The following is a 25,585-nucleotide window of genomic DNA, read 5'->3' as shown; positions in this document are numbered from 1 at the left end:
TGCTGGCCCACATCCTGGGGCCTTAGGGCAGAGTAACCCTCTGGGCTGTTCCCAGAGCTGCCTGTGGGAAGGTTATCCCATCCGTTAAGAGATGAAAATAAGATGGTATGTAAGCACTTAGGAAAATTCTGATGAGACAAATCTCTTATGTATTCTTTTTGTTTTCAAGGATAGGGGGTGGGATATAGGGAAGAGGACATTGAACACTGTGGATAGGGCCATCTAGGCCCCTGGGAGCACTGCTTAGTCCAAAGACTGAAGGAACCTTGTGATCCATATCTCTTAAACATCTAAATCCAGCTAGGTACAAATCATGACAAGGTTTCTGTGGCAGAGTAAAGCAGAGGGTATTTTACAGATGAAAATATTGAGACCCTGTAAACGGCAGTGGTTTTTCCCAAGTTTAGATAGCAAGTCATCAAAGGAGCTAAAGGTAAAACTTAGCGCTTCCGACACCCAAAAGAGGTCTACATCCCTCCCTGGTTCTCTTTTCTACCTCCCTAGTCCTACTTAAGATTTGGGTTTTGAGCCAGGCAAGTTAGCCCAGACCTACTCAGCTACTCAGGAGGCTGTACTCCTCCTCTGTTAAAGACGTCAACAAGAGGATCGCTGAAGCCCAGGAGTCTGAGTCCAGCCTGAGAAACATAATGAGACCCTGTCTCAAAAAATAAACAAAAAGATTTGGGTTTTCCCCTCAGCTCCCCTTGCAGTATGTACTGTTCTTTAAATGGACGTTGGATATAGCTGCTTTTCCACTGGACTCCTATAGATCCATTTCCCAAAACTCTTCCGTGCTGCATGAAGAGGAAGATGAGCGTTCCTGCAGTGAGTCGGAGACACAGCTCTCTCAGAGACCATCAGCTCAGCATCTCGGAGAGGTAATTGACATTCCTCTCCTCTTCTTGGGTGCTGAACTCCAGGGACTTTCCTCCTACCTGCATGCCTCGTCAGGTCCCTCTGCTCTCATTCACTGATCAAACACCTTTTCAATGCCCTCTGAGGCAGTGGCAAAGATTTCACTAGATTCATGCATTCATCAGCATATGCAGCCTGTGTTATTTGCCAGGCACTGTGCTGTATGCTGAGTGTAGTAGCTGGGACACAACAAAAGTCCCTGCCCTCGTAACATATTCTTGCTAGCTGGGGTGAGGGTGGGGGACACAAAAGACAATAAGTAAAAAAATACACCTGTGCCAGATGGGGCTGTGGATCAGCGTGTGTGACATGTGGGAAGGGAGTGTCACAACTGGAAGTGGGGGCTGCCATTCTTATAAAGCCGTCCAGGAGCCAAGACCAAGGGAAGTGTGAGAGCTAGCTATGCAGATATACGAGGAAAGAGGGCCCTAGGCCTGGGAACAGCAAGGAGAAAGCCCTGAGGGTAATTGGGGGGTGCCAGGAGGCCCACGTGGAGGAATGGAAGAGAAGGCTGGAATTTTCTACTCTGTGTGTCCCACAAAGACCTCACGTAACAAAGGTTTATGCAGGTTCTCTCTGTAGGGCACTGAGCTAGGTAGAGTGGGGCATAGGAAGGTAAGTAAAGTGGTCCCTGCCCTTAGGTGCTCAGGTCTGGTTGGGACAGGACATATACATGGGAATAGCATGTGCCTGCCACGTCATTGTTGCTCAGTAAGTATGTGTTAAATGACTGAGTAAACTTTATAGAAAAGCAGTGTGCCCAAAACAGAGACAATAAATTGCTGTGTCAGAGATGGACAAGATCATTGTAAGTGGAGGAAATCAGAAAATGTGTTACGGAGGAGTAGCATTTTAGCTAAACCTTGAAGTTTTTTAGACATGAAAAAGCTGAGAGAAACATCCATGTGGAGAGGACGGTGCATGCAAAGGCACAGAGCAGGAAGTCGGGGCTCGGAGCAAGCCGGGGACACAGTGAGCACTTCGTGTCCCAAAGGCCCACCTGACCGCAGCATGCAGCCTGGACTAGACAGGAGACAGACCCAGCCAGGAAAGGGCTTTGGTAGCCCAGGCAAGAAGGACTGCCTGAACTAAGACAAAAGAGAAGCGCCTGGAGGAGAGGGAAGGGATTATGGAGACACAGTTCACAGAACTTTGCATCTGCCTCGGATGTGCACCCAGATGCCTGGCAGATGGGAGCTGGGATCGGAGATGGGGGCGTGGGAGGAGCAGCAGGCTGGGGAGCAAGGTGGTGTTTGTATCAGAAAGCAGCTGGGCAGGAGTTAACTGGGGTCCGTGTGGAGATACCCTGCAGGCAGGAAGGCCTCTGCTGTCTTTGTATGCTTTTGCCTCAAGGAAAGCTGATCATAATCCTGGGGAAACCTGGGGTGTCCCCATGTCACAGCTGCGGGGTGACCTGTGTCACCTGAGCTGCATCTTTGTATGGCCGCAGCAGATGCTGTGCCCTGGGCAGGAGGTATTGACTGAAGTGTGCGCCTCCCCTGGGAGGCAGTCATTCCAGGCTTGGGCTGAGAAGTGAGGACGGAAGAGACAAGCTGCGGCCTCCGCATGCCACTCAGTCCCTCCCAGTGTCGCCTTTCCTCCTCATCTCTACCCAGACCTCCCAGCGCCGCCTTTCCTCCTCATCTCTACCCAGACCTCCCAGTGCCGCCTTTCCTCCTCATCTCCACCCAGACCTCCGCCCTGACCCCTTCCTCCAGCACAGGTGACTCGCACTTGCTCCATGTCCTGTTGTGTCCCCCACACCCTCCAGGAATGTGGTGTGACTCCAGAAAGTGAGAATCTCACCTTGTCATCATCTGGAGCTATTGACCAGTCGTCTTGTACAGGGACGCCTCTGTCGTCCACTATTTCCTCCCCAGAAGGTACATGAGGAGCAGGGAGTGGCTGCATGTCCTTCCCCCTTACCTAGCCCATAGTGTCCTGGTGTTTCCTCTGGGAAGGGACATGGAAGTGGCAAGCTAATACCTGGACTGCATGACAAGTAGGCCCTGGCTTGAGAGGGAAGAGGACTTGCTTTCCTACCATGGGTTAGCGGGCTTGCCTGCAGCTAGCGGGGTGTCAGTTCTCTCAGCCCCAGTCCTGCTGTCATGAGGTTTCCTTTAGCATGATGACAGGGAAAAGCAAATGTCTTGTCCCCACGGCTAAGTTCTGAGCTCTAAAATATAAAGGAGCAGAATTTTGGAAAACCGTAAACCTAAAACCACTTTTAGGGGAGGGCAAGATAAGGCCACTTCACTCCTCACTGCCTGAGTGCAGGGAGAGGGCTCTGCTCCCCAGAAAGCTTGCAGAAGCCCTGCCTGACCTCCAGGCTCCTTCCCCATCCCCTGTCTCCAAAGGCCCTGCCAGCAGCAGCTTGGCCCAGTCTGTCATGTCCATGGCATCCTCCCAGATCAGCACCGACACCGTCTCCTCCATGTCTGGCTCCTACGTCGCCCCTGGCACTGAAGAGGAGGGAGAGGCTCTCCCTTCCCCCCAGTCTGCCAGCAGAGCCCCCTCGGAAGAAGAAGAGGTAAGGGAAGGGACGGGAACCGCCCTGGCTTCTCTGTTCTTTGCATACGTGTCCAAAGTAGCATAACCAAAGGTCTGCCATGCATGGCTGCAAAGCGCCCCAAAATGCCAGGAGTGCCACAGAAAACAAGGCATTCCCTTAGGTCTGACCCTCCTATTTGACACCAATTTTGTACTGAAGAAGGTTTGGGTTTGCTGTCACGAGAGCTTGATGGAAGAGCCTGTAAAAACTGTGCTCTTCTGCAGGGGCTGCCAGCGGAGTCTCCAGACAGCAACTTTGCTGGCCTCCCAGCTGGAGAGCAGGATGCAGAGGTAACCCCAACAGCATGGAGTGGTGCCCCTTCGCATAGCCAGAGCAGTGCTGGCCTTGGCTGGGGATGCCAATAAGGACCAGGGCCGGGAGGCTTTGCTAACGAAGCCTTCCTAGGGGACATGCCTAGATCAGTGAGAAGTAGAATGTGGGTAGAGATGAGAGCAGCTGCACCAGGGCCTGTGGACTGTCCAGTGAGTGAGGCCACTGGTTCCCAGGGTCACTGGTGTGGAGTGAGTTCAAGAGGGAACTTTTCCTGCCAGCCCCTGGCCTTAAGAATGTATTGTCTGTCATTCCACTAGTATTTACATGGGGGACTGTGTCACAGGTGCTCATTGGTGCTGGGGCACATACAGACCTATACAGATCTGTGTGGCGAGGTTTCTGCCTACCCCCACCCACTGCACCCATCTAGGAGCCCAGTCTAGCAGGCAGACAGGACCACAGTTCAGTGTGAGACGTGCCCTGACCGTGGTGTGCTGTGGAACGCCGGCTCACAGGGAGAGGTCTAGAACTCTTCTTGAGCCAGCTACTCTCAATGGAGGATCTGGATGGGGTTTGGGATCTTAAGGAATTTCTCAAAGTTTTATGATCTCACAATTTGCTCTTTCATTTAGTAACTTTTACTTCTACCTTAGAGAAACGGTATCAATTTGCCAGGCGTGGTGGCACGTGCCTGTAATCCCAGCTACTAGGGAGGCTGAGGCAGGAGAATCACTTGCACCTGGGAGGTGGAGGTTGTGGTGAGCCGAGATCATGCCATTGTACTCTAGCCTGGGCAACAAGAGCGAAACTCCGTCTCAAAAAAAAAAAAAAAAAAAAAAACAAGAGAAACAGTATCAGCTAAACTATTAACAAGGGTGTTCCTGACATACCCTTCTGAGCATATATGGGTAATGTGGCTTGGATCTAATCCCTATAGGCAGATGGTGCCTCACCAAGCAAAATCTGCCTCTACTCAGCCTCTCAGGCATATTAAACACAGATGGAAATATATGCTGTTAATGTAGGCCCTGGAGTTAGATACCATTAGGATGATTAGTTCTGTCTTCAGCCAATCAGTTTACTCATTTTGCCACTTTATAGACTCACAGGGCCTTCCTTCTGTCCTAGGGAAATGATGTTATGGAGGAAGAGGATGGATCACCCACGCAGGAAGATGGTAAAAGATCTGGTCCTTTACTTCCTCTAGTTATCTTTCTTTCCTGGGTCTTCTTTAAGGGGTAAAGAAAAGGGTACTGGTATGACTTGGTGGCACTGCTCAGTTGTGTGGGACTGTTAAGGGAAAGGTCGTCGTCTTAGTGGTACATCAAAGCAAGCAGAGCACTGATGACCTCTGTGACCTCCTCAGCTCTTTCTGGGTCTCAGAGCCATGGACGTCAGGTGCAAGTGCTGCAGGAGATACATACAGGTCTATGTTTACCTTAAGTAGATTCGGAAGCTCTCTAAGCAGCTCCCATCATCGGCCTCCCTGCTGCAGGTTTTCAGTGGAGCCCCACAGAGCTCTTCTGGCAGTCTCAGTGTTGAACAGCAGTAGCCGTTTCTTCCACTGTGGGGAAGAGGACTATTTGGCAGTTGGTCAGGTCTTGCTTTAGTTAGGAAAATGGTCGACGTTACTGTAAAAGAGGACTCTCAGGAGCCAGCAGACATATTAAAGGCGTGGTCAAGGAAACAGGTCCAAGTTTCTTCAGGAGCTCAGCTTAGGCAAGTATTTTAAAGGCTATTGTAATGATCTTCCTTTACCATAATTCAGGCCTCTGTTATATCTTCAGTTGGAAGAATGTTGTTTCCAGTAAGGCTAGAAGAGAAGGAATGGCCCACAGAGCAAGGACACAGGAGGAAGAAGGTGGGCAGGAAAGTCTCCCACAAGCAGGGAACACCACGTGTTCCAGGAGCCAGACTCTTCCTCCTGCTGCTCTGAGGCACCTCCCTCAGGGGCGCCTCCAGAGCACACATACGCCCGGCCTGGATGCAGAAGCACCAGCAGATGCCATCCTATTGCTTCTGCTTTAGCGCTGGCCGCCGCTTGGGAAGTGTTTGAGGTGTGCATGTGGACATGACAGCTCCCGCCTGGCCAAGGAGCTTGAAGGAGAAGGTGGCCACCAAGGCTGCCTCCGTCAGCTCTTGCACCCCAGCCCAAGGGGGTTTGGAGTGTCACCAACTCAGTTGATGACTTCAGTGCTTGAGGCTCTAGAGTTACCCCTTGTGATTGTTTCTCCCATAGAATATTTGCTTCTAAGAAGTACAGTGTGGCCAGGTTGTTTCACCTGACATTCCCTAGCCCATGGAATACATTGGTTTTATTCTCTCTGTTTTCACTGAGAAAAAAAGAGGGGAGCTTGATTTTAAAAAAAGACACCTTTTAAAACTTTTCCCTTCCCTTCTTACATGTCTGTAGATTTCTGGTTAGCCACTTAAACACACCGAAAATAACAACTGAGGTCTCGTAAGAAAGGAAATCATAATTTTGTGAATGTAGTCATTCTGATTTGATATGCAAAATGATGGATCCTAAGACCTTTAGTTGTTGTTTCATGTACTTATTTTGCAGAGCCATGTGGTCATAAACAAACCCAGCTCGCACCCAAGGCAGATGCAGGCATGAGCAGGATGACCTCCTCACCGGCCCTCCCTAGCTTCTGCCGGTTGGTTGCAGCCTCACCAGCCTGGCCTCTGCCCAGCTCTGCTCGCTGTAGTGTTCTCTGTTGAGCCTGTGTCCCACAGCCCTCCTCAGTGATCTGACTTGTTAGGGAACAGCAGACGGAAAGGGCTCTAGGGAAACAGCAGGATAGCGTGAGAACATAGACATGCCCACACAATGTGATTCCTTTCTTGTCCACTCTTTACCCACTAAATTATTGTCTTTTTTTAACATATCATTTGATTTTTTTTGGTCTCCATCCTTAAGATTTTTATTTTAAGGACAGCAATGCAGAGAAAAACACAGCCAGCACCTCTCTAACTGCATTAACTCCATTACAGGCCAGAGGACATGCGCATTTCTAGGTATGGAGTGTGACAATAACAATGACTTTGACATCGCAAGCGTGAAAGCACTGGACAATAAGCTGTGCTCTGAGGTCTGCTTACCTGGTGAGTGGCAGTCTGCTGAACATGAACTTGGTGGGAGACGATCCCTGTGCTCTTACCCCTGCTCTCACCCTGGTACACCCATCTCCTGCCCTGCAGTTCCTGCCAAGAAGGCCTGGGGTGTGCTAGTGCTGGAGACCAGTTGCTGAAAGGAAGTAAGAAGGCCTGGGAGAGTCCTTGAGCTTTTTGCAATGAGCCAGCCTTGCTCTGAGTGAGAATATTAGGATAGGAAGAAAGAAGCAAAACTTATGATTTGGCCTGACCACTCTCCACCCCACATCACGGCCTTGCAGGTGCCGTGTCAGGTGGCCTGGTCTTGTTTTCATCAACAGGAAGTTTGAGCAGACAGACACCACCTCTCTACAAAGGTCTTGGAAGGATTGCCCGAACCCTTTAAAAGTGAAGCCGTAGCTCCTCAGAAGAAAAGTGTTTCAGCTAGGATCAGAGAGGAATGTGAAAGTCAGCATTTTAGAGGCTAGGGAATAGCTCTGTGATGCAGTGAGCTTTGGGTTACCAGTTGCATTGTACATACTACTGGATTTGGATCCCAATGGAGAGGTCAAGTTAGGGCTCCTTTATGCTCCCTGGAGCTGTAACTTCATAGGTGATCAGGTTGTCAGGTTGTGCCCCTTATTCCTCCTTATGATGCTAAACCGAATCTAGCTAATGTCTTACACAGAATCAGGTTAATCACACTTTGAGCACCAAGTGCCTTTTTAGTGAATGTTCCCATTCAAGGGCTCTAAAAACTGCTTTTCTAAAATCCACATCTTGCCCAAGTGGACTCAGTCAGATGTCCCCTCCGGGTTTCACGACAGAGATTGTCCTTAACACTGTGTTGTTTGAATCCTCTTAAACATTCCCCGAACGAAGACTCACTTCAGCTTCAGAACAGCCACATCACGGGTCCAGTGCTTTACTCGCTCAGCGACGTGGCTGGAGGCGTTGGAGCCACACGACCTCTGTGGTTGCCACTCTCCATCAGTCTGTGCAAGACACAGTCCAAGCACGCTCTGGCCCCACACAAGCGTGTGGCAGGGGAAGCTGGGATTCTCTAGAGACACTTTCTCCAGCCCTTCAAAGGGCTTTCTTGAGTCATTTTCTGTTTAGTTTGTTCTAAAGGCACTGCCCAGGCCTCTTCGTCTTCAGTGAGACCAAAAGAGGCAGTATCGGTTCCCCTGCTTCTCCTGCACAGGCCCAGGGAAGACCCGCTTCCTGCCGGAGCATGGAGGAGGGAGCGCTGACCAAGGGGCCAGACTCCTGCCAGTTAGGCCTGGACTGGAGCTGCTGGGGCCCAGGGGCTGCTTCACTCCCTGCCTTCCCGCTCCTGGCCTGGCTTCCATCTGTCCATTTGTGTTCCACATCATTTTGCCAAATGTAAATCTGTCTGTCTGGTTTGTTTATTTTCTAAACTCATGTGTGTTCTCTAGACTTGGTATGAAAGTTCCTGTTCACTCGGTGCCAGTACTGTCCTCCCTGCCAATGCTTTGCCCCGTCCAAGCTTGCTGGGCACGCACACACCTGGGAGGCGCTTGCTTGGGGTTGTGAGCAAGGCTTCCATTCCTGATTGGCAAGGGCCTGTATTCAGGGTACTAAGATCTTCTGAGAAAAAAATATTTGTGAGACTGTATTTCTGTTTTACAAAAATGGGAATGCTTCTGTGGCAAGGGCTGTGGAAAGGATTTGGTTTTAATTGGCATCCTCCGTCAAGATGATGTGTCTGCCTTAACCGTGCCCTGTGTCTGAGGCAACTCTACCCTGGTCAACCCCTTACTTGGCTTTAGGAGATAAATTTGGTTCTTGCCTCCCTCAAGGGGCTCCCTTACCCACCCCTATTTTTTTAGCAGAGGGAGCTGCTGGGAGTTGTTTTAGCCAATAGTGCTAGTGGAAACTGAGCTTATTCCTCCTCTTCCTGACTCCCTCCAGCTGACCTGCTTGTTGATAGTTACTCCATGGGATCACAGGAGGAGAGTGAGGACTGGGAGGAAGAGAGAAGCCCTGGGGTTCCTTAGGGTGACTTGTGGAGCCAGCTATTTAGAGATTATGATGTGCTCACAGTTTGTGCCAGACATGAAATCACATGCCTATGATGGCTCTTGGGAGAGGGCCTCAGGTATAGGCACTGTAAATGTCCCATTATATCCTCACCAGAGGCCTCAAGATGAGGGCCTGTATTCAATATACTAAGATTTTCCAAGAAAAAAAATGTGTGAGACTATTTTAATTTCTGTTCAATAAAAATGGGAATGCTTCTGTGGCAAGGACAGTGGAAAGGATTTGGGGTTTTTTGTTTTTGTTTTTTATTTTTTTTGAGACAGAGTCTCGCTCTGTCACCCAGCCTGGAGTGCAGTGGCACGATCTCGGCTCACTGCAACCTCCACCTCCTGGGTTCAGGTGATTCGCCTGCTTCAGCCTCCTGAGTAGCTGGGACTACAGGCGCCTGCCACCATGCCCAGCTAATTTTTATATTTTTAGTAGAGACGGGGTTTCACTATATTGGTCAGGGTGATCTCGAACTCCTGACCTCAGGTGATCCGCCCACCTTGGCCTCCCAAAGTGCTGAGATTACAGGTGTGAGCCACTGTGCCTGGCCATGATTTGTTTTTAATTGGCATCCTCGGTCAGTAGCTGGGTGAAAGTGATGTCTCAAAACCTCTGGTTCCCTTTTTACTTGAGAGGGAAAAGCACGTCTCTCTAGGCAAAATGTGTCTCTGGTTCCACTGGTAGCAGATTTGCTGGAGAACTCTCTGGAAGTGTCTGCTAGGTTACAGACAGGAATATCCACTTTGGTAGGTCTCATGGAATAAATAGGCCTCTTCACACTCAGCTGTAAGTTCAGTTTTCTATCCTAGGGCTGAGATACCACTGGCTGTCTTAGCTCATCACTGTTCCTGCGGCCAGCTCTCTCCCCATCAGGACACCTGCACATGCGCCTGGTCTCTGCTTGAGTCTGTTTCCCTCTTCAAGCGGGTGCCACTCCCTTCACGGAAGGCCAGTGGGAAGTGGAACCCAGGGTGCCTCCCATGCTCTCCCTGTGCCCTGCGCCGTGCTCACAGGCTCTGCCAGGAGACCTGGCTGGTGGCAAGAACTGAGAACCTTGTTGGTTCCTATCCTCACCACTCCGGTCACACTGGTGAGGGGCTTAGAGGCACTTTTGTCATTCCAGCCCTGCTTCCCCTAAGAAACTTATGGGTTTTCCCGAGCCCCAAGATCAAGGGTGGATTTTGGTTTTTCACTGGGGAGTGGTGTGTTCCGAGATTGCTTCTGAAAGGAATAAAGGAGGTCTCAGTTGACGGGTGTGACAGGTGGTAGTAAGACTAGAATTGCGAGACCATGCTAAGCAGATGTGGCTCCAAGGAGTTTGGTGGACTGTTACACAGGTGGCAGGATAGTCATCATGGCAAGTGACAGTTCTATGAAGGCCCTAGGATAGTCAGTGATGGAAAAAGGCAAAGATAGGCCGGGCGCAGTGGCTCACGCCTGTCATCCCAGCACTTTGAGAGGTCGAGGCGAGTGATCACTTGAGCCCAGGAGCTGGAGACCAGCCTGGGCAATGCAGTGAAACCCCATCTCTACAGAAAATACAAAAATTAGCCAGGTCCCAGCTACTCAAGAGGCTGAGGCGGGAGGATCGACTGAGCCTGGGAACCAGAGGTTGCAGTGAGTCAAGATCACACCACTGCACTCCAGCCTGGGAGGCTGAGATGGAGTGAGATTCCATCTTGAAGAGAAAAAAAACAAAAAACAAAGGCAAAGATAATTTGGGTCTTTTTAGTGGGAATACAAATATAATTTTTAAATGACTGCATTCCACTGGAATGAGCATATCCAGTGAAATCTAAAAGGTTTGTGGAGGCCTGAAATTGAATTATCTCCTCTTTTGAGAGGCCTCAAAACCCAAGACGAAGATGCTATTTGCACTTTGTGGGCACTAAGGAAAAATTCAAACTAAGTTCCTCCTTCCCCTGGAGAGCAACCCTACAAAGACAGTTGAACTGTTACAGTCCTTACATTTAATAAGAGGCAGGAAAGGGGCTTGTGAAATTTTCCTAAATGTACTCCCAAAATCTACCTCTAGAGGTCTCTTTATACTCCCATTTTGATATCCCAAAAAATGAGACGTGAAAGGAAAGCACTGTTACCCATATCCCTCTAAGGATTTTAAATCTCTACGCTCCATTTTTTTGGCTGGAGGGGCCTGGATTCAGCCAGACAAAATGGCGGCATCTGTTCTGGAAGGCCCCTCAGCACCCACACTGACTCTCTGAGCCAGGCTCACTGTGGGAATGAGGCTGAGGAGAGAGCAGCAGCGGGGCCTTGCCGTGGGCCCCTCAGGGTCCTTGCCAGGGGAAGGGCCCCCCCGACTTGCTGCCGAATCTCCCTCACCACAGAGCTTACCAAGAGGCCAGGAGAGCAGACTTCAGATCTGATTCTTGAGTCTTCCACAAGTAACCGATGTTCTGCCCTGGCTAAGACTTCTATAGAATAGAAGGGTGGAGTTTGTAGCGAGGACTCCTGTGAATTCAGAGTCAGGACGGCTCTCTGGGCAGCCTCTCAGGCCCAGCGTTCCATGGCTTGCTGGTGGTGGCGGCGGTGGTGGTGGTGGTGGTGGTGCTGCTGTTTTTATTTGTGCGTGCATGTGTGTCTTCTCTCTTGTTTACCATTTGCTTTTGGTCTTTCCTACTGAACAGCCGCAGCTCCGGAGTCCTGCCCCATAAACATTGAGGAATAGGTATGAGATCTACCAAATTATATGAATGAACAAACAGCTCATTTTATTTTGGGTTCCTCACTTTAAAGGCAATATTAATATTGCCTTATATTCATCCTGCCACACTTAGACACATAGTGCCACCATTAGAGGTGAAAAAAACAGCTTGACTCATGTCCCAGTCTCCAGTACCCACCCCCAGGGAGTAAAGATCCCAAATTCAGTTTGGATGTGAGAGAGATCCAAGACTCTCCTGTTCTCACTGTTCCCCTGGGGTCAAGCACCAGAGACTGTTACTAGAGCCGGTGGATTAGCACACCAAGGCATTGATGGAAATAAGCCATTTATACCTGCTGACTCCACATGCCATTAAAGGGTTTCATGTCCTGGGCTGGCCTGAGGCTGACTCTGGACACTTGTGAGTGGCCTCTCTCAACCTCACGGCCACACTCTACAGTTGGTCGGCCTCATCCACTGAACAGGTCCTCCTGTGGGTCAGGTGTTGTGCTGGGCTCTGGACTGCAACAGGGAAGAAGTCACAGCCCCTGCCCAGGAGGAGCTTCATCCAATGGAGGAGCTCCGGGACCCAGCGTTTTCCACCGTGTCAGGCATGCGTGGAGCAGTTCAGGCTGCAGGGAGTACTTAGGAGCACACTGTGCCTTACCCTGCCAGAGGTGCCTTATGAGGGGAGGGCACTGGGAGACATGCTTGGGAGGCCCACAGGATCCGGAGGACAACATGCCTTCCCTACCCCAGGGAGCCAGGGGGCCCTGAGAGCGGAGGCAGCCAAGGCCCAAGGCAGGAGCGCTCTAGCCTCACTGGAGGGAGGGCACTGGAGGGAGTGAGCTCATCTGTGGGCGGGAGATGAAGAGGACTCTCAGGGGAGAGGCGAGATGGCCTGGAGGAGCCTGAGCACAGGCTGTTCTAGGAGTCAGATACTCACCAACACTTGCATTCTCTCGTCTAGTCCTCACAGCAAGCCTGTGAGGTCAGTACTCATCTCCCATCTGATGGATGAGAAAACCAAGGCCCACAGTAAATTGATGTGCCCCGGATCACACCGTTGTAAACTGGGAGTGGAGCCCAGGTTAGTGTGACTGCAGATGGAGTCACAACACTGCTAGGAAGTGAGCCCACAGGAGGTTGTGGAGGATTGGATCCAGAACACGAAAGAGAAGCACCAAGAATGGGTTTCCAGATGGGCACTGGCGCTCCTCACGTGGGGACAACAGCAGATTTGGGGAGAGGATGCATTCAGTGGTGGTATCTGTGGGACCCCAAGGCTCTCGGGCTGGTGTCTGCTGGGCTGATGGCACCAGCTAGTAGCAAACCTCAACAGCTGCGTAGGTGCAGGAGGAGAGGAAAACGGCAGGTGATGGGGGCTGGAGCCTCACACTGTCCTCCCTCCGGGCAGCCTTCCATCCCAGAAACCCTGCTGGGTGGCCAGTCCTTTCCTGCCCCCCCGGGGCCCCCACAGAAAACATTAACACTTCAGGCCAGAACGAACAGTCTTCTCACTTCCCCCCACCCCTTCCTGCCCCGATGAAAATAGCTCAGCGAGGCCCAATTTCCTTTTCCTCTCTATTGTAACATATAGGCAAACTTTAAAACCAAGTAATTAAAATATGAAAGTGGATCCCAGGGTAAGTTCACAAAACAAGGAACATCTTTCATGTCCCTCCCTGTCTGGGAGCCACAGTGGCAGTGACTGTACCTAGCCCAGGGGACAGGAGCAGCCTCTGCACCTGTCAGTACCTGCTTCTCTCCGTTCTCACGCACGAGTGCTGTGGCTCGCACCCTCATCGGAGTCTCAGGTGACACGCATCCTGCTCCTTCCGTGCTGACTCCTGGGCTGCCCTGCTGGAGACACCATCTGGATCTGGCCAAAGGTCTGGCTCCTGTAATGTTCATTTTCTGTCCCCAGGTGCCTGGCAGGCTGATGACAATGCTGTCAGTCGGAACGCCCAGCGCCGGCGCTTGTCATCCAGCAGCCTGGAGGACTCTGAGACGAGGCCCTGTGTGTGGGGCCCCTTGGCTGTCTGAGCCCCAGCCTCTGCACTTGGGCTCCCCTCCTGCCCCTGCATTCCATCCATCCTCACTCAGCTGCTGCCTGCTGGGCATCCTCAGCAAGATGCTGGAGACTTTTCACCCTTCTGTGACAGCTGTTACAACCTGTAACCACAATCCCTCACCTCTCAGAGGGAACTGGAGCTCTCCTTTCTCCCTGTGACCTAAAGCCACTCAATGAACTGCAGCTCACGAGACCCTTTGCAGGGACTCTGGAATGCCCCCACGGTATCTTGATGTTCAGGTAGAGCTGGGGTCCGTGGGCTAATTTCTTACACATCTTTTTTCTCCTTAGGGGGTAGAACAAGAAGGCTTAGAGTTTTGGCAGCTTTGTTACAAACATCCCTCTGGCATTTCCTGGTCTCTGGCACATCATAACCAATTGGAAACCTGCAGTTTGGGGTAGGGCTGGAGGATGGCTGCTGTGAAAAGGGAGAGCAATACTGCACGGATATGGCATTTCCCTCCACAAGCACTAGGAGCACCTTTCTCAAGGACAAGAAATGGTAGCAACCAAAAGATTGGTTGAAAGAAACAATCCTTCCTTCTGGTAGCAGAGCCAGTCTCCTGGGCCTCACATGCCTGTCTGCTTAAGAAGGAGCCCTTGAATCTGAGAATCCCCCAGTTAAGATGATTTCCCTTAAGGAGCATTTCTCCTGATCAGGTGCATTCAGGGAGGCCTGGGACTCCATCCTAAGGTGACATTTCAAGAAACGTGTTGGCCACCTCTGTGTGCCAAGCACTGGGTGAGGAGTGGTCATATATTTCATCTTCACTCACCTGGGAGGTGGCATTCTTGTCCCTGTTGCCCCCATCTCTACCCCCTTTTGTTAATGGTTGAGAGAAATGTGAACCAGTGATTCTCAGTTTGGTGCCCAGGTCCCCAAAGGAAGTGGTGGAGAGCCTTGAACTAAGTTCAGGCAGCAGCATGTGGCCAGCAGCAGTGCGCTGGGAGCAGAGGTTGGAATCAGGGCTCAGGGCCTTCACCTCAAGGGCTCTCCCCATCCTCCATGTGTTCCTCCCTTGCCTTCCAGAGCTACTGAGCCTAATCACTGAAGAGGGAGATGGAGCCAGTCACATGCTGATTGGCAGTTCAGAAATAGTGTTCTGTTCGTGTGCACTTCCCGTCCCAGTCCAGTGTGAGGTCACAAATACAAGAGCTGAAACAGCACAGCTGGACTGTGAGGTGGTGGCTGCTCTGCCTTCCTCAGCATGCGTGTCATCAGTGGATTCCATGTGGCTCTTCCATGTGGTGTCTACTGGCCTTTGGAAAAGGTGGTGGTTTAGTAGGGCATGAGATTAGTTTGAAAGCAAAGTTGGAAACAACTATTATTTGTGAGGTTGAGATGTAGGAGAGCCTTATAGGCTATGCCCATTGTGGTGGACTTGTCTTAGGGTTTGGAATTGTTACCCTAAAAGAGTTTTTTGGCGAGGCATGGTGGTTCATGCCTGTAATCCCAGCACTTTGGGAGGCCAAGGCGGGCGGATCACCTAAGGTCAGGAGTTTGAGACCAGCCTGAACAATGTGGAGAGATCCCTTCTCTACTAAAAATACAAAATTAGCCGGGCATGGTGGCGCATGCCTTGTAATCCCAAATCCGTGGGAGACTGAGGCAGGAGAATCGCTTGAACTCAGGAGATGGAGGTTACGGTGAGCCGAGATCGCGCCACTGCACTCCAGCCTGGGTAACAAGATCGAAAAGATCAAAACTGTCTAAAAAAAAATAATAATAAAAAAAGTCAAGGTGTTTCCAAGGCAGATAGCCTCAAAAAGAGCCTGGCGCCCAGGGGGTCCTTTGCTCCTGTGTGGCTGCAGATGCCAAGAGTGCAGTGACAGTCTCACTGCCTAGTAGTGACTTACATCCTGCCCTGATGGAGTGGAGCGCGTCCTCCACCCTCTCTGAAATACTGCAGTAGACTTTACCATTTCAGGCCCCACCTAATGTCCTTTCCTTCCCCCTACATTCTTCCCGCCCCTTTCGTAGTTGAGATGCATAAGCTGAGCAATAACCCCACTTCCTGATTTCCCTGAAATACGAGCCCAAAAGCAGCAGGTGACAGGGAACTTCCCTTACCCTGGGGTGGTGGCACACAGACCACCTCCTGTCCTGTCCCCTGCAGGTAGTATTCACAGTGTGGTGGTACCTGGGAGGAGGGAGGAAGGAGCTGAGATGAAGGAGATTGAGGTAAACAGTAACTGCAGTGGCCAGGACCCCCTTCCTGGAGGATCCATGTCCTTCCTCAGCAGGTGCTTAATCCTCTCCTAGGGAGAAGCACAGAAAGATTCCTCAAGGCCTCAGCCCCATGTCCAAGGCATACCTAGGTTAGAAATGTCCATTACTTGTTTCTCAGTAACTATTTCTCTTCCTCTGTCCCCCTGCCTTCTCTTGGCTGTCATTTAGGTCTGTGGCCCACAGAAATACTTCATCCAAGGAGTTGGTCCTCAGCCTGATGAGGACAGGTCAGTGGCCAACTCTTTTGCCCCAGTCCTTCATCTGGAGACAGTCACAGTCACATCAACAGTTCACCCAAAGAGAAGAGGTGGGCCTGGCTTCTCCCACAGGGCACAACCTAACTATGGAGACCCAGGGCTCCTTCCTGCTGCACTAGGCCTGTACTCTATTGCCTTCAGGTAGTGTGATCCCGGCTTCCTCATAGAGTCCTTTTTTCTTTCTGCCCAGTTCCATCCCACCAGAGTTTCTACCCCTGCTGAGGCATCTCCTAGGCATAGACCCCCCCACACTCTAAGCCATCTCACCTGGAGAGTTAGGATCCTGCCCACTGGAGTTGGCACGCTGGTCACTCACTTTGCTTTGGTCTGCACACCTGGTGTGTGCATGTGTATACTGCTTGTGCCGTCTGTGTACCCCTCTCCCTGGAGTACACTTGTGGGCACACTACAGTGGGGACATCAAGAATGCAATATTTATGGATTGCTGCATGATTCTTAAAAATGAATAAAACTGTTTACAAGGAAAGGAGAGCTAACTGCAAAATGAGCTTATCTGTGAAAGTTTGTCTTTCTCCAGCACTCTTTAATATTTTTACTCAAGAGGATCTGGAGTTGGAGGAGTGGGAGAGGCAAGGGCTAGGGAAAGGCACGTTGGCGGGGGAGTGATGGGCCATTGTTGGGCTTTCTTCATGACCTGGGCACCAGGCTTCCCGACCCCAGCTCTCCAGCTCCTGGGCAGAGGCTAGGTAAGCAACCCAGCCCCCACCACTGCCTCTGCAGCCGCCTTAAACCGGAGAACGTCCAACCCTGCAGCTCCTCAATAATTAAAGAGCAGGAAAGCTGGTGACAGGAGGGAGGCCAGGGGAAGGGAGGAGGAAGGGCCAGAGTCCCTCTACTCTTAATCCCTGTCACTTAAAAGTTGGTGAAATTCATTGGGCAACTGACTCCGCTAGGAGAATTTGAGAAGTCCATGACTTCAGAGTTTTACCCACGGGCTCTGCTTCATCAGCTCTCTCCAAAAGGAGTGAGTGCGCTTCTGCGGAAGCCTCTGGAATGTCAGCTTCTTGGAACCTCGAGGATACGGGTGGGGAAAGAGCTGCTTACTGGGACACACTGGATTACCCTGCCTCCTGGGTGTGTCTGCCGCCTCTGTGGATGTAAGCGGCAGGTGGCATCGGAAAGTCAGACCTGCCTGGGGCACCAGAGAAAGACCCTAAGAGTCCGGGGAGAGGGAAAGGCTGCAGAAACTTGAGAAAGTGCCACTCGTAGCGGAGAGGAAAGAAAATCTCAAGGATACGGTTCCCGAGCCTGAGTCCGCTCCCAGCCTTAGCCCCCCAACCGCAGGCTCCGTCCCAGGAGCAGTCGACGCCTCAGAGCGACCGGGACAGAAAGGGATGGGGGCGAGAGTCGTAGTTCCCCAGGACGAACGGATCCGTAGCGGTTCCCGGTGCCGCGGGCCGCGCGCTTCTCCGACCCCAGCGCGGGGCCCTCGGGCGGGAATGAGCCGAGCCGGGACGTAGCGGCGGGTAGGGGGTTGGGTGGCGCGGGAGAGGGCGGCAGAAGGAGGGAGTTCGAAGAGAGTTGCCGCCAGAGAGAGTGGCAAGTGCCCGCGGTCTCCTTGGAGACGTACTGACCAATAGCAGCGGCGGAAGCTGTTTATGGGGGCGGGGCGTCGCCATGGCAGCGGGAGAAGCCTTTGGAGCGGCTACTTAATGCCGGTCCCGGGGCCGCGGTAGCTCAGAGAAGCGCCGTCGGGCGGGGGGGGCGGCAAGAGTCGCTGGCTGGGCCCCGAGCTGGGGCAGAGAGCCGCAGGGGTGGGAGGAACTTCTTCCAGAACCTTCCTCTGGCCCCGGCTGCGCTCTGAGCCAGGTAAGGGACGGGGCTGGGGGACTGCAAGACAGGGGGAGGGTGGGCGACGGTACCAGCCCGCTCTCATTCGTCCTTGACGGAAGTGGTGGGACCAGGGACTGACATCGGAGGAGTCTGGGGGAAACTCGCCTCCTGCCCCCCATAACTGCTCCGTCCTCTTCCTTCCCGATGATCCCCTATCATAATATTGCCTTTCAAGGATCAGAGGACCTGCTCCGCCCCCGCCCCGTCGTACTGCCCTCCCAGACTTCTCGCCCCATTTCCATTTGTTGCGGGGAGGAAGGGGGTCCTGATTTCCTGCTCTTCGGGAGAAAAGGATAGCCTCGGATGCCCCTACCCTCTTCCTTTATTTGGCTAATAAAACCTCGAAGAGGAAAGGAAGAGGGAGGCGGATCTGGTGGGGTGGGACCCCAGGGCCTTGCTTCTGTTTCCCAGACCTCGGCATTAAAAGATCCTCCCCAGCTGCGGGGATGATGTTAGAAGAGGCGTCCCCGTACACACACTGTCCCCTCGGGGGTGGGGTAGTGCTCAGTTCCCGCCGTGGTCCTCGCAGGCACCACATACTTATTCGGAGGAGGCGCCCCCGGGGTCGCGAGATGGAAGCGCGCGTCCGGGAGGCCGTGTAACCGGAGCTGCGGGACTCAGCGGGCCAGAGAGCGCGGCGGGCCACCCCCGGCTCAGCCCGTGGATGCTGACCGCCCCCTCGGAGATTCCCCGCAGACATGGCGGAGAGCTGGCTGCGCCTCTCGGGAGCTGGGCCGGCGGAGGAGGCCGGGCCGGAGGGCGGCCTGGAGGAGCCCGACGCCCTGGATGACAGCCTGACCAGCCTGCAGTGGCTGCAGGAATTCTCCATTCTCAACGCCAAGGCCCCCGCCCTGCCCCCGGGGGGCACCGACACCCACGGCTACCACCAGGTGCCAGGTTCGGCGGCGCCCGGGTCCCCCCTGGCGGCCGACCCCGCCTGCTTGGGGCAGCCGCACACGCCAGGCAAGCCCACGTCGTCGTGCACGTCGCGGAGCGCGCCCCCGGGGCTGCAGGCCCCGCCCCCCGATGACGTGGACTACGCCACCAACCCGCACGTGAAGCCTCCCTACTCGTATGCCACGCTCATCTGCATGGCCATGCAGGCCAGCAAGGCCACCAAGATCACCCTGTCGGCCATCTACAAGTGGATCACGGACAACTTCTGCTACTTCCGCCACGCAGATCCCACCTGGCAGGTAGAGTAGGCACGGGCGGCGGCGGCTCCCTCCCCATTCCCTCCTCGCTCCCCACGCCGCGCTGGATTCATATCCCAGATCTGCAGGCCAAGTAGGCTCGGTGCGGCCAGAAGGGAGCACTGCAAGGGAGCCCAGTTCTTGCAACTGCCCCTCCTTTGACTTCCAGAGAGAGAGAGAAGGGAGAATGTCTAGAGGTGGAGGGCATTAGGGGTGCAGAGGCTGAGATTCAAGGGGAAAGAACCTGCCATTCATCCAGCATGCCCAGGCCAAAGACCACGGCTAGACTCTGCGTGGACAGAGTCTCCTTGGGGAGAGCGATGAACTGAAGGCACATTCTTGTCCCAAGTCCTAGAATTCCTAGACACTGCCCTGCCCCGGGATGGTTTGTCGGGCCGGGAGTCAGAAACGGAAACTGGAACGTGGCCTCCCTGCCAGGCTCTATGTCCTGCCCTTTTGCAGTTGGCTTGGGGAGGGTGAAATGGAAGGGGTGCTGTAGCATGTGTCCCAGTGGAGGGTGAAGGGAGTAAGGGGCCTTCCTAAAGCTGCTGTCCCAGCCCCCTACCTCAACCTCTGCTCAGTTTCCTGCCTCCAACCCCCGCTCTCAGCCAACCTCCCTGGGGGGACAATTACCTGAGCCAGGTGCCTTCCACAGGGGCTCTGCCTACCACACTGGCATCATGTTCCACGTCTCCGAAACCAGGCACTGAGCAGCCAAGGGGCCCAGGCCACCATGTAAACATCCCAGCCTTGCTGTGGGGCACTATCCACCCACCTGCCCTGCCGTCCCAGCCCAGGACCCCTGTCCCCCAGCAGTCTTTGGACACGATTAAGCACCTAAGAATGGACAAGGCAGGAGGATGGTGGATTTGAGGCTGGGTAGACAGTGCCCTAAGAGTCTTCAGCCATCACCATCAAGGGCTAGTTGGAGGCAGAGCCCCCCCAAGGACATCCAGACTCTTCCCTGAAGCACCTAAAGTGGGCAGGCCACAGGACCACAGTCCCAAGCCATTTCCAATGCCCCGACCCTAGAGCAGTGTCATTTGTAGCTGCACCGAAAAAGCAGAGACCCTCAGCCCCACCCTACCCTAAGCCTGTGCAGCTTGGCTTTGGGAAACAGGCCCAAGGAATGAGTGCTATGCTCTTAGCTCTTGGCTGGGTAATAATCAACTGAGCCCGGAGTGGGGGGAGGGGGCCGTGGGGGGTGAAGGCCCAGGCCAGCAGCAGGCTCAACAAACAAGGAAAGTCATCAGATCCCCCACTCCTCATCCCTGCTCACTCGCTCGCTCGCTCGCTCTCTCTCTCCTCCACCTCTCCATCCTCAGCTGCCCAGCCCCCTCCCTGGACCCACTCACTCACACAGAGGGCCAGCCAGGCCCAGGCAAAGGGAGACGGTGGTCCAGGCCCTGGGGGAGCCAAGGGCTTTGGCCAGAGGCTGTGAGCGGCAGGGTGAGGGAGGGAGGGTAGGCGACGGGGGTGGCACCGAGAGCCACCCTGCGGCTCAGAGCTCGGATGACTGAGCAGGCAGATATCCCGGCAACAGGGAACAAAAGCCCCCGACAGCACTCCGGGCTCCCAGTGCCCTGTGGCTGGTGTCCCAGAGCCGCAGCCGCCTGGGCAGAGCAGCGTGTCTGTCCCCACCTCCTCTCCCCTGCCAGAGAAAAGATGGGGGGCGTGCAGGAGCACCAGGTGCCTCTTCGTCTCCCCATCCCCAGCGGTTCCTCTCTCTCTCACTCTCTCCCTGCACCCAGAATTCAATCCGCCACAACCTGTCTCTGAACAAGTGCTTCATCAAAGTGCCTCGGGAGAAGGACGAACCAGGCAAGGGGGGCTTCTGGCGCATCGACCCCCAGTACGCGGAGCGGCTGCTGAGCGGGGCTTTCAAGAAGCGGCGGCTGCCCCCTGTCCACATCCACCCAGCCTTTGCCCGCCAGGTTGCACAGGAGCCCAGCGCTGTCCCCCGGGCCAGGCCGCTGACGGTGAACACCGAGGCCCAGCAGCTACTGCGGGAGTTCGAGGAGGCCACTGGGGAGGCAGGCTGGGGTGCAGGCGAGGGCAGGCTGGGGCATAAGCGCAAACAGCCGCTGCCCAAGCGCGTAGCCAAGGTCCCGCGGCCCCCCAGCACCCTGCTGCCCACCCCGGAGGAGCAGGGTGAGCTGGAACCCCTCAAAGGCAACTTTGACTGGGAGGCCATCTTCGACGCCGGCACTCTGGGCGGGGAGCTGGGTGCGCTGGAGGCCCTGGAGCTGAGCCCACCTCTGAGCCCCGCCTCACACGTGGACGTAGACCTCACCATCCACGGTCGCCACATCGACTGCCCCGCCACCTGGGGGCCTTCGGTGGAGCAGGCTGCCGACAGTCTGGACTTCGACGAGACCTTCCTGGCCACATCCTTCCTGCAGCACCCCTGGGACGAGAGCGGCAGTGGCTGTCTGCCCCCAGAGCCCCTCTTTGAGGCCGGGGACGCCACCCTGGCCTCCGATCTGCAGGACTGGGCCAGTGTGGGGGCCTTCTTGTAAGAGGCCAGGCCCTGCCCCACCTCTGGACAGTGCCCAAGTCAGGGCCCAGAACTACCCCCCAACACAGGTCCACAGACACCCCACCACCCAGGCAGGGGCTGGGCCAGGGCTCCAAGGCTGGCCCCACAAGGCCACATGGCCACCAGCCCCAGCTGCCATCAGATTCAAGCCCAGGAGGCTGAGAACGAGGGCCCAGGACCAGAATCGCTGCCTCCTCTCCCCAGCCTCTCTTGTACACACAGTGTTTCATTGCTCCGCGTCTTCCCAGCCCCAGAAACCAGCTAAAGGGCCCTTCGCCATGAGAGCCTAGGCCTGGAGGGGCCCGGGTCAGGCTGGGGAGGAACAGAACCGGGCCCTCCCAGAGCACCTCCGCTTCCCCCTGCTTCCCCAGGTCTCTATCCAGAGAGAGTCCCCAGGTACCACAAATGCTAATTAGATGACAGCAAATTAACCCCCTGGAGGCTTCTCCTGGCAGAGCCTCCCTGGAGCCGGGGGCAGGCAGTGGATGGGGCGGAGCTGAGCAGAATATGGACTGGGGGAGGGGCAGAGAGAGGAGATCACAATGAGGTGGGGGCACAGGGTTGGGCAAGGAGATCCTCTGTAGGGCCTCTGGGATCTTTGCCTGGCCCCTAATCTTTAAGCCCGACTTGAAGCTGAGAGCAGCAGGAAGTTTGGATTTGGCGGTTTGGGGGCCGGGGCATCCAAGCTGTAGGGGGCAGGACAGACAGACTAATGTAGTGAGTGTAGCTATAGCTGAGGCTTAACTGGGAGGGACACCGAGCTTGCTGGAACTACTGGGACCAAGAAGGGGTAACCCCATGCCCCTGCCTGCATTCCTCGGGGGCGTGGGGCGTGCCTTGCTCCACCTGGATCCCCTGGGCTGCGTCCCACATCCACCCTCCTGCCCCATGGGGCAATTTAACCTTTTTCATGGAAGTTATTTACAATGAAAAGTTTTTAAAAATAAAATTTTAAAATCTAAATGTGGATCCTCTCCAAACTTTCTTTGGGAACAGGTGAGGGCTAAGTGTTCCGGAGGGGCAGCGCTTCTCTTTGCTGGAGTGAGGGATGACTGAGAGGAAGATGCGGGGGGCACTTAGGGCCTGTAAAGAACACTGACGAACTCCCCATGACCTCAGCATCCCCAGGGAGGAAGGGACTGAGGGGTGGCTCTCGGATGTCCCCTGGAGCCTAGGCCTCAGTGGCTCCATCCGTGCAATGGGGAGACTGAGGCCCACAGCCCTGGGGGATCAGGAGACAAAGGGAGGAGGAGTGGCCCCCGCCCCCAGACCCAGGGAACTCAAAGGCTAAATGTGTCCTGGGCTCGGCCCCTGCTGTCCCCCGCTGCGAGGGCTTGCCCGGGCCGGCCTGCCCCAGTCGGCCATCCCCGGCCTGGGCTGGTCTCCAGCACCTCCCTCACTTGGTCCTCTCCTGGAGGGACCCAGCCCCAGGGCCCTCACTTCCCACACAACCTGGCCCAACCAGGGAAGGCCACCAGGGAAGGGAGTGAGCTCAGACCCGCCCCTCTCACCTACAGTGGCAGGAGCCAGACTACCAGAGTTCTGATGGGGAAACTGAAGCACGGGAAATTTGTGTCTGGGTGACAGCCAGCACCTTTCAATCCCCTTCCCCTTGCTTCACCTGGGAGCCACCTCCCAACTCAGTCCTCGCCACATATACACCCTCACGGGTGCACGACACCTCCAGAGAGCCACTTCCTCGCACACAAGCTCGCACACAGGCGCACACACACAGGGGCACAAACAGGCAACGTCCCAAGAATTCCTGTCCAGCCTCCACGGACCCCTTTCTCCCAAAGCCCCTTTCTTTCTCCATCCTCGAGGTTGGCTCTAGGCCAACCTGGCATTCCCCTGCTAACTGGCTGCTTTCACTTGCTAATTATTCTAAATACTGCAGGAGGGCACGCAGCCTGCAGGGTCCAGGAAGGCAGGCTGAGGGCTGCCTCAATTCCCTTCACTCCGCAAGCGACTCCCCCTCCTTATCCCCACTGTCCACCCGCTTCCTCTTCATGGACCTCAGCGTTGGGGAACAAAGTGGGCTCCAGCCTTTTACCCACAGGATCAGCCTCCAGCTTTGGACTGACAGGCAGGGCGTGTAGCTGTGTGCCCCAGGCCTGTGCTGGGGGGAAGAGGGGCAATGTCTGGGGCAGGCAGGACCGCCCACTGGGGGAGCACCAGGCCTGAGAAGCAGATCAAGGTTTGCCCCAGCTTGACAGTCACCTGGAGGCTCCTGAAAAATCCCACTGCCATTTTCCTGCCTCAGCCTCCCAAGTAGCTGGGACTACAGGCGCCCGCCACCACGCCCGGCTAATTTTTTGGATTTTTAGTAGAGATGGGGTTTCACTGTTAGCCAGGATGGTCTTGATCTCCTGACTTCATGATCTGCCCGCCTCAGCCTCCCAAAGTGCTGGGATTACAGGCGTGAGCCACCGCACCTGGCCTCTACAGATAATTTTTAAAATCTAGCCAGGCATGGAGGTGTGCATCTGTGGTCCCAGCTACTCTCTACACAGGAGGCTGAGGCAGGAGAATTGTCTGAGCTGAGCCCAGGAGGTCAAGGCTTCAGTGAGCTGTGATTGCACCACTGCATTCCTGCACGGGTGGCAGAGTGACACCCTGTCTCAAAAAAAAAAAAAAAAAAAAAAAAATCAGGAAATTAACATTGGCCTGATAATCCCATCTAATCCATGGACCCCATTCAAACTTTGCAGATTGCCCCATCACGCTCCTCCCTGTGCCAGCATCCCAATCCGAGATCACTGTACATTCACTGTCCTATCTCTTTGGAGCTGTGTGGCTTTGAGCTCATAACTCAAGTTCCCTGGGCAGGTTCCTCATCTCTTTTCATTCTAACCTGCAACCTCCACTTTTGGGGTAACCAGCCCCTGCTGCATGTGACAGCCCCTGCCTGAACCACCTCTTTTTGTTTTGTGTTGTTTTGAGACAGAGTCTTGCTTTGTCGCTCAGGCTGGAGTGCAGTGGCACAAACTCGGCTCACTGCAACCTCCACCTCCCAGGTTCAAGCGATTCTCCTGCCTCAGCCTTCTGAGTAGCTGGGATAACAGGAGTGCACCACCATGCCCGGATAATTTTGTATTTTTAGTAGAGATGGGGTTTCACCATGTTGGCCAGGCTGGATCCTCAAGTGATCCGCCCGCCTCAGGCTCCCAAAGTGCTGGGATTTCAGGAGTGAGCCACCGCGCCCAGCCCCACCTCATTTTAAGTGTTGGGGGAAGCCCATTCCCAAAGCACAGAGCCACCCTTCTGTCCCAGAATTTCCTGCCTCTTCCCCCTTCTGTCTTCCCACTGTAACCCCCCACTAGGAATGTGATGGAGAGGGTGGGGAGGGCCAGGATGTGGGAGGAAAGGCCAGGAGCTCAGACCTTGCATGGCTCCCCTTCCCGCCCCAGGGCACATCCTGTTCCATAGGACAGGCCACCCGGGGCCCAGTGACTCTCAGGTCTGGAAGGTCCCTAGGGATCCCCCTCAACCCTACACTTTATGCTCCACTGGGACGAACTCTTCAGGCCTCCTGCAGAGCTGAGCTCCATCTGGGGCAGGAGTCAGGAATGGCTCTCCACCTCCTCCCCTGCCCCAGGACCCAGACTTGCTGGAAGAGGGTGAGCTGGAGGGCAGGAAGGAAGGCGGGGCGGTGGAGGGTCAGGTGCACCTCCCTCCTGGGCTGAGGTCCAAAGGTAAATAGGTGTAGGTGCGCTCCCAGCAGGGGGCAGTGGGCTGGTCCCTCAGGGCAGGCCTGGGCCTGTCGGGGGTGAGGATATGGGGAGGGGCCGCCAAGCCAGCCTTGTTAACAATGGGGTGGGGGAGGAGCCTGGGTCCTGCTGACACTTTCTTGTTTGATGAGGAAAACACAGGTGACAAGGCGGCG

At 54.5% G+C, this 25,585-nt stretch overlaps 2 protein-coding genes and 1 long non-coding RNA gene across 19 annotated transcripts in view; 2 read left to right on the top strand and 1 right to left on the bottom strand.

The window, feature by feature from the left end:
• RNF157 (ring finger protein 157) overlaps positions 1 to 16,621 on the top strand; it is a 33,824-nt gene extending 17,203 nt beyond the window's left edge. Inside the window, exons 12-21 of one of the 9 annotated variants that reach the window (XM_017884745.1) lie at positions 770 to 878; positions 2,687 to 2,798; positions 3,273 to 3,445; positions 3,691 to 3,756; positions 4,868 to 4,916; positions 5,508 to 5,600; positions 6,737 to 6,847; positions 13,480 to 13,866; positions 16,025 to 16,163; positions 16,304 to 16,597. In XM_017884745.1, the coding sequence (XP_017740234.1) occupies positions 770 to 878; positions 2,687 to 2,798; positions 3,273 to 3,445; positions 3,691 to 3,756; positions 4,868 to 4,916; positions 5,508 to 5,600; positions 6,737 to 6,847; positions 13,480 to 13,598 (832 nt within the window). In that variant the 3' untranslated portion in view covers positions 13,599 to 13,866; positions 16,025 to 16,163; positions 16,304 to 16,597. Of the gene's footprint in view, positions 1 to 769; positions 879 to 2,686; positions 2,799 to 3,272; positions 3,446 to 3,690; positions 3,757 to 4,867; positions 4,917 to 5,507; positions 5,601 to 6,736; positions 6,848 to 11,535; positions 11,577 to 13,479; positions 13,867 to 16,024 lie in introns of those variants that run through there. The other 8 variants (XM_017884744.1, XM_017884747.1, XM_017884746.1 and 5 more) reach the window with 8 other exon arrangements.
• Positions 4,487 to 16,031, bottom strand: LOC108537379 (uncharacterized). 9 transcript variants are annotated; one of them, XR_001887782.1, is made up of 6 exons: positions 15,698 to 16,031; positions 13,311 to 13,412; positions 12,499 to 12,562; positions 11,906 to 12,074; positions 11,243 to 11,551; positions 4,588 to 5,552 (listed from the first exon to the last, which is right to left on the bottom strand). It is a non-coding gene; the product is annotated as an uncharacterized LOC108537379 (long non-coding RNA). The 9 variants fall into 9 exon arrangements; XR_001887781.1 differs by adding an exon at positions 4,487 to 4,528 and having other exon boundaries at positions 5,178 to 5,552; positions 11,906 to 13,412; XR_001887779.1 differs by having other exon boundaries at positions 12,499 to 13,412.
• Positions 16,622 to 17,760: 1,139 nt separating the features above from the next.
• FOXJ1 (forkhead box J1) lies at positions 17,761 to 22,662 on the top strand. The gene is made up of 3 exons (XM_017884743.1): positions 17,761 to 17,943; positions 18,497 to 19,163; positions 20,912 to 22,662. The coding sequence occupies exons 2-3, from the start codon at positions 18,666 to 18,668 to the stop codon at positions 21,677 to 21,679; spliced, it is 1,266 nt and encodes a 421-aa protein (XP_017740232.1). The 5' UTR covers positions 17,761 to 17,943; positions 18,497 to 18,665; the 3' UTR covers positions 21,680 to 22,662.
• The last annotated feature ends 2,923 nt before the right edge of the window (positions 22,663 to 25,585 follow it).

This window comes from Rhinopithecus bieti, unplaced genomic scaffold, assembly GCF_001698545.2.
Source record: "Rhinopithecus bieti isolate Rb0 unplaced genomic scaffold, ASM169854v2 scaffold_13400, whole genome shotgun sequence".
In the NCBI taxonomy this organism is placed as follows: Eukaryota; Metazoa; Chordata; class Mammalia; order Primates; family Cercopithecidae; genus Rhinopithecus; species Rhinopithecus bieti.
Note: the sequence above shows the minus strand (reverse complement) of the source record. Positions and strands in the feature narration are given on the sequence as shown.

Coding starts and splice junctions, on each gene's coding strand:
- FOXJ1 (XM_017884743.1), top strand. CDS start 18,666: ATGGCGGAGAGCTGGCTGCGCCTCTCGGGAGCTGGGCCGGCGGAGGAG. Junction 19,164..20,911: donor ACGCAGATCCCACCTGGCAG/GTAGAGTAGGCA, acceptor CCCTGCACCCAG/AATTCAATCCGCCACAACCT.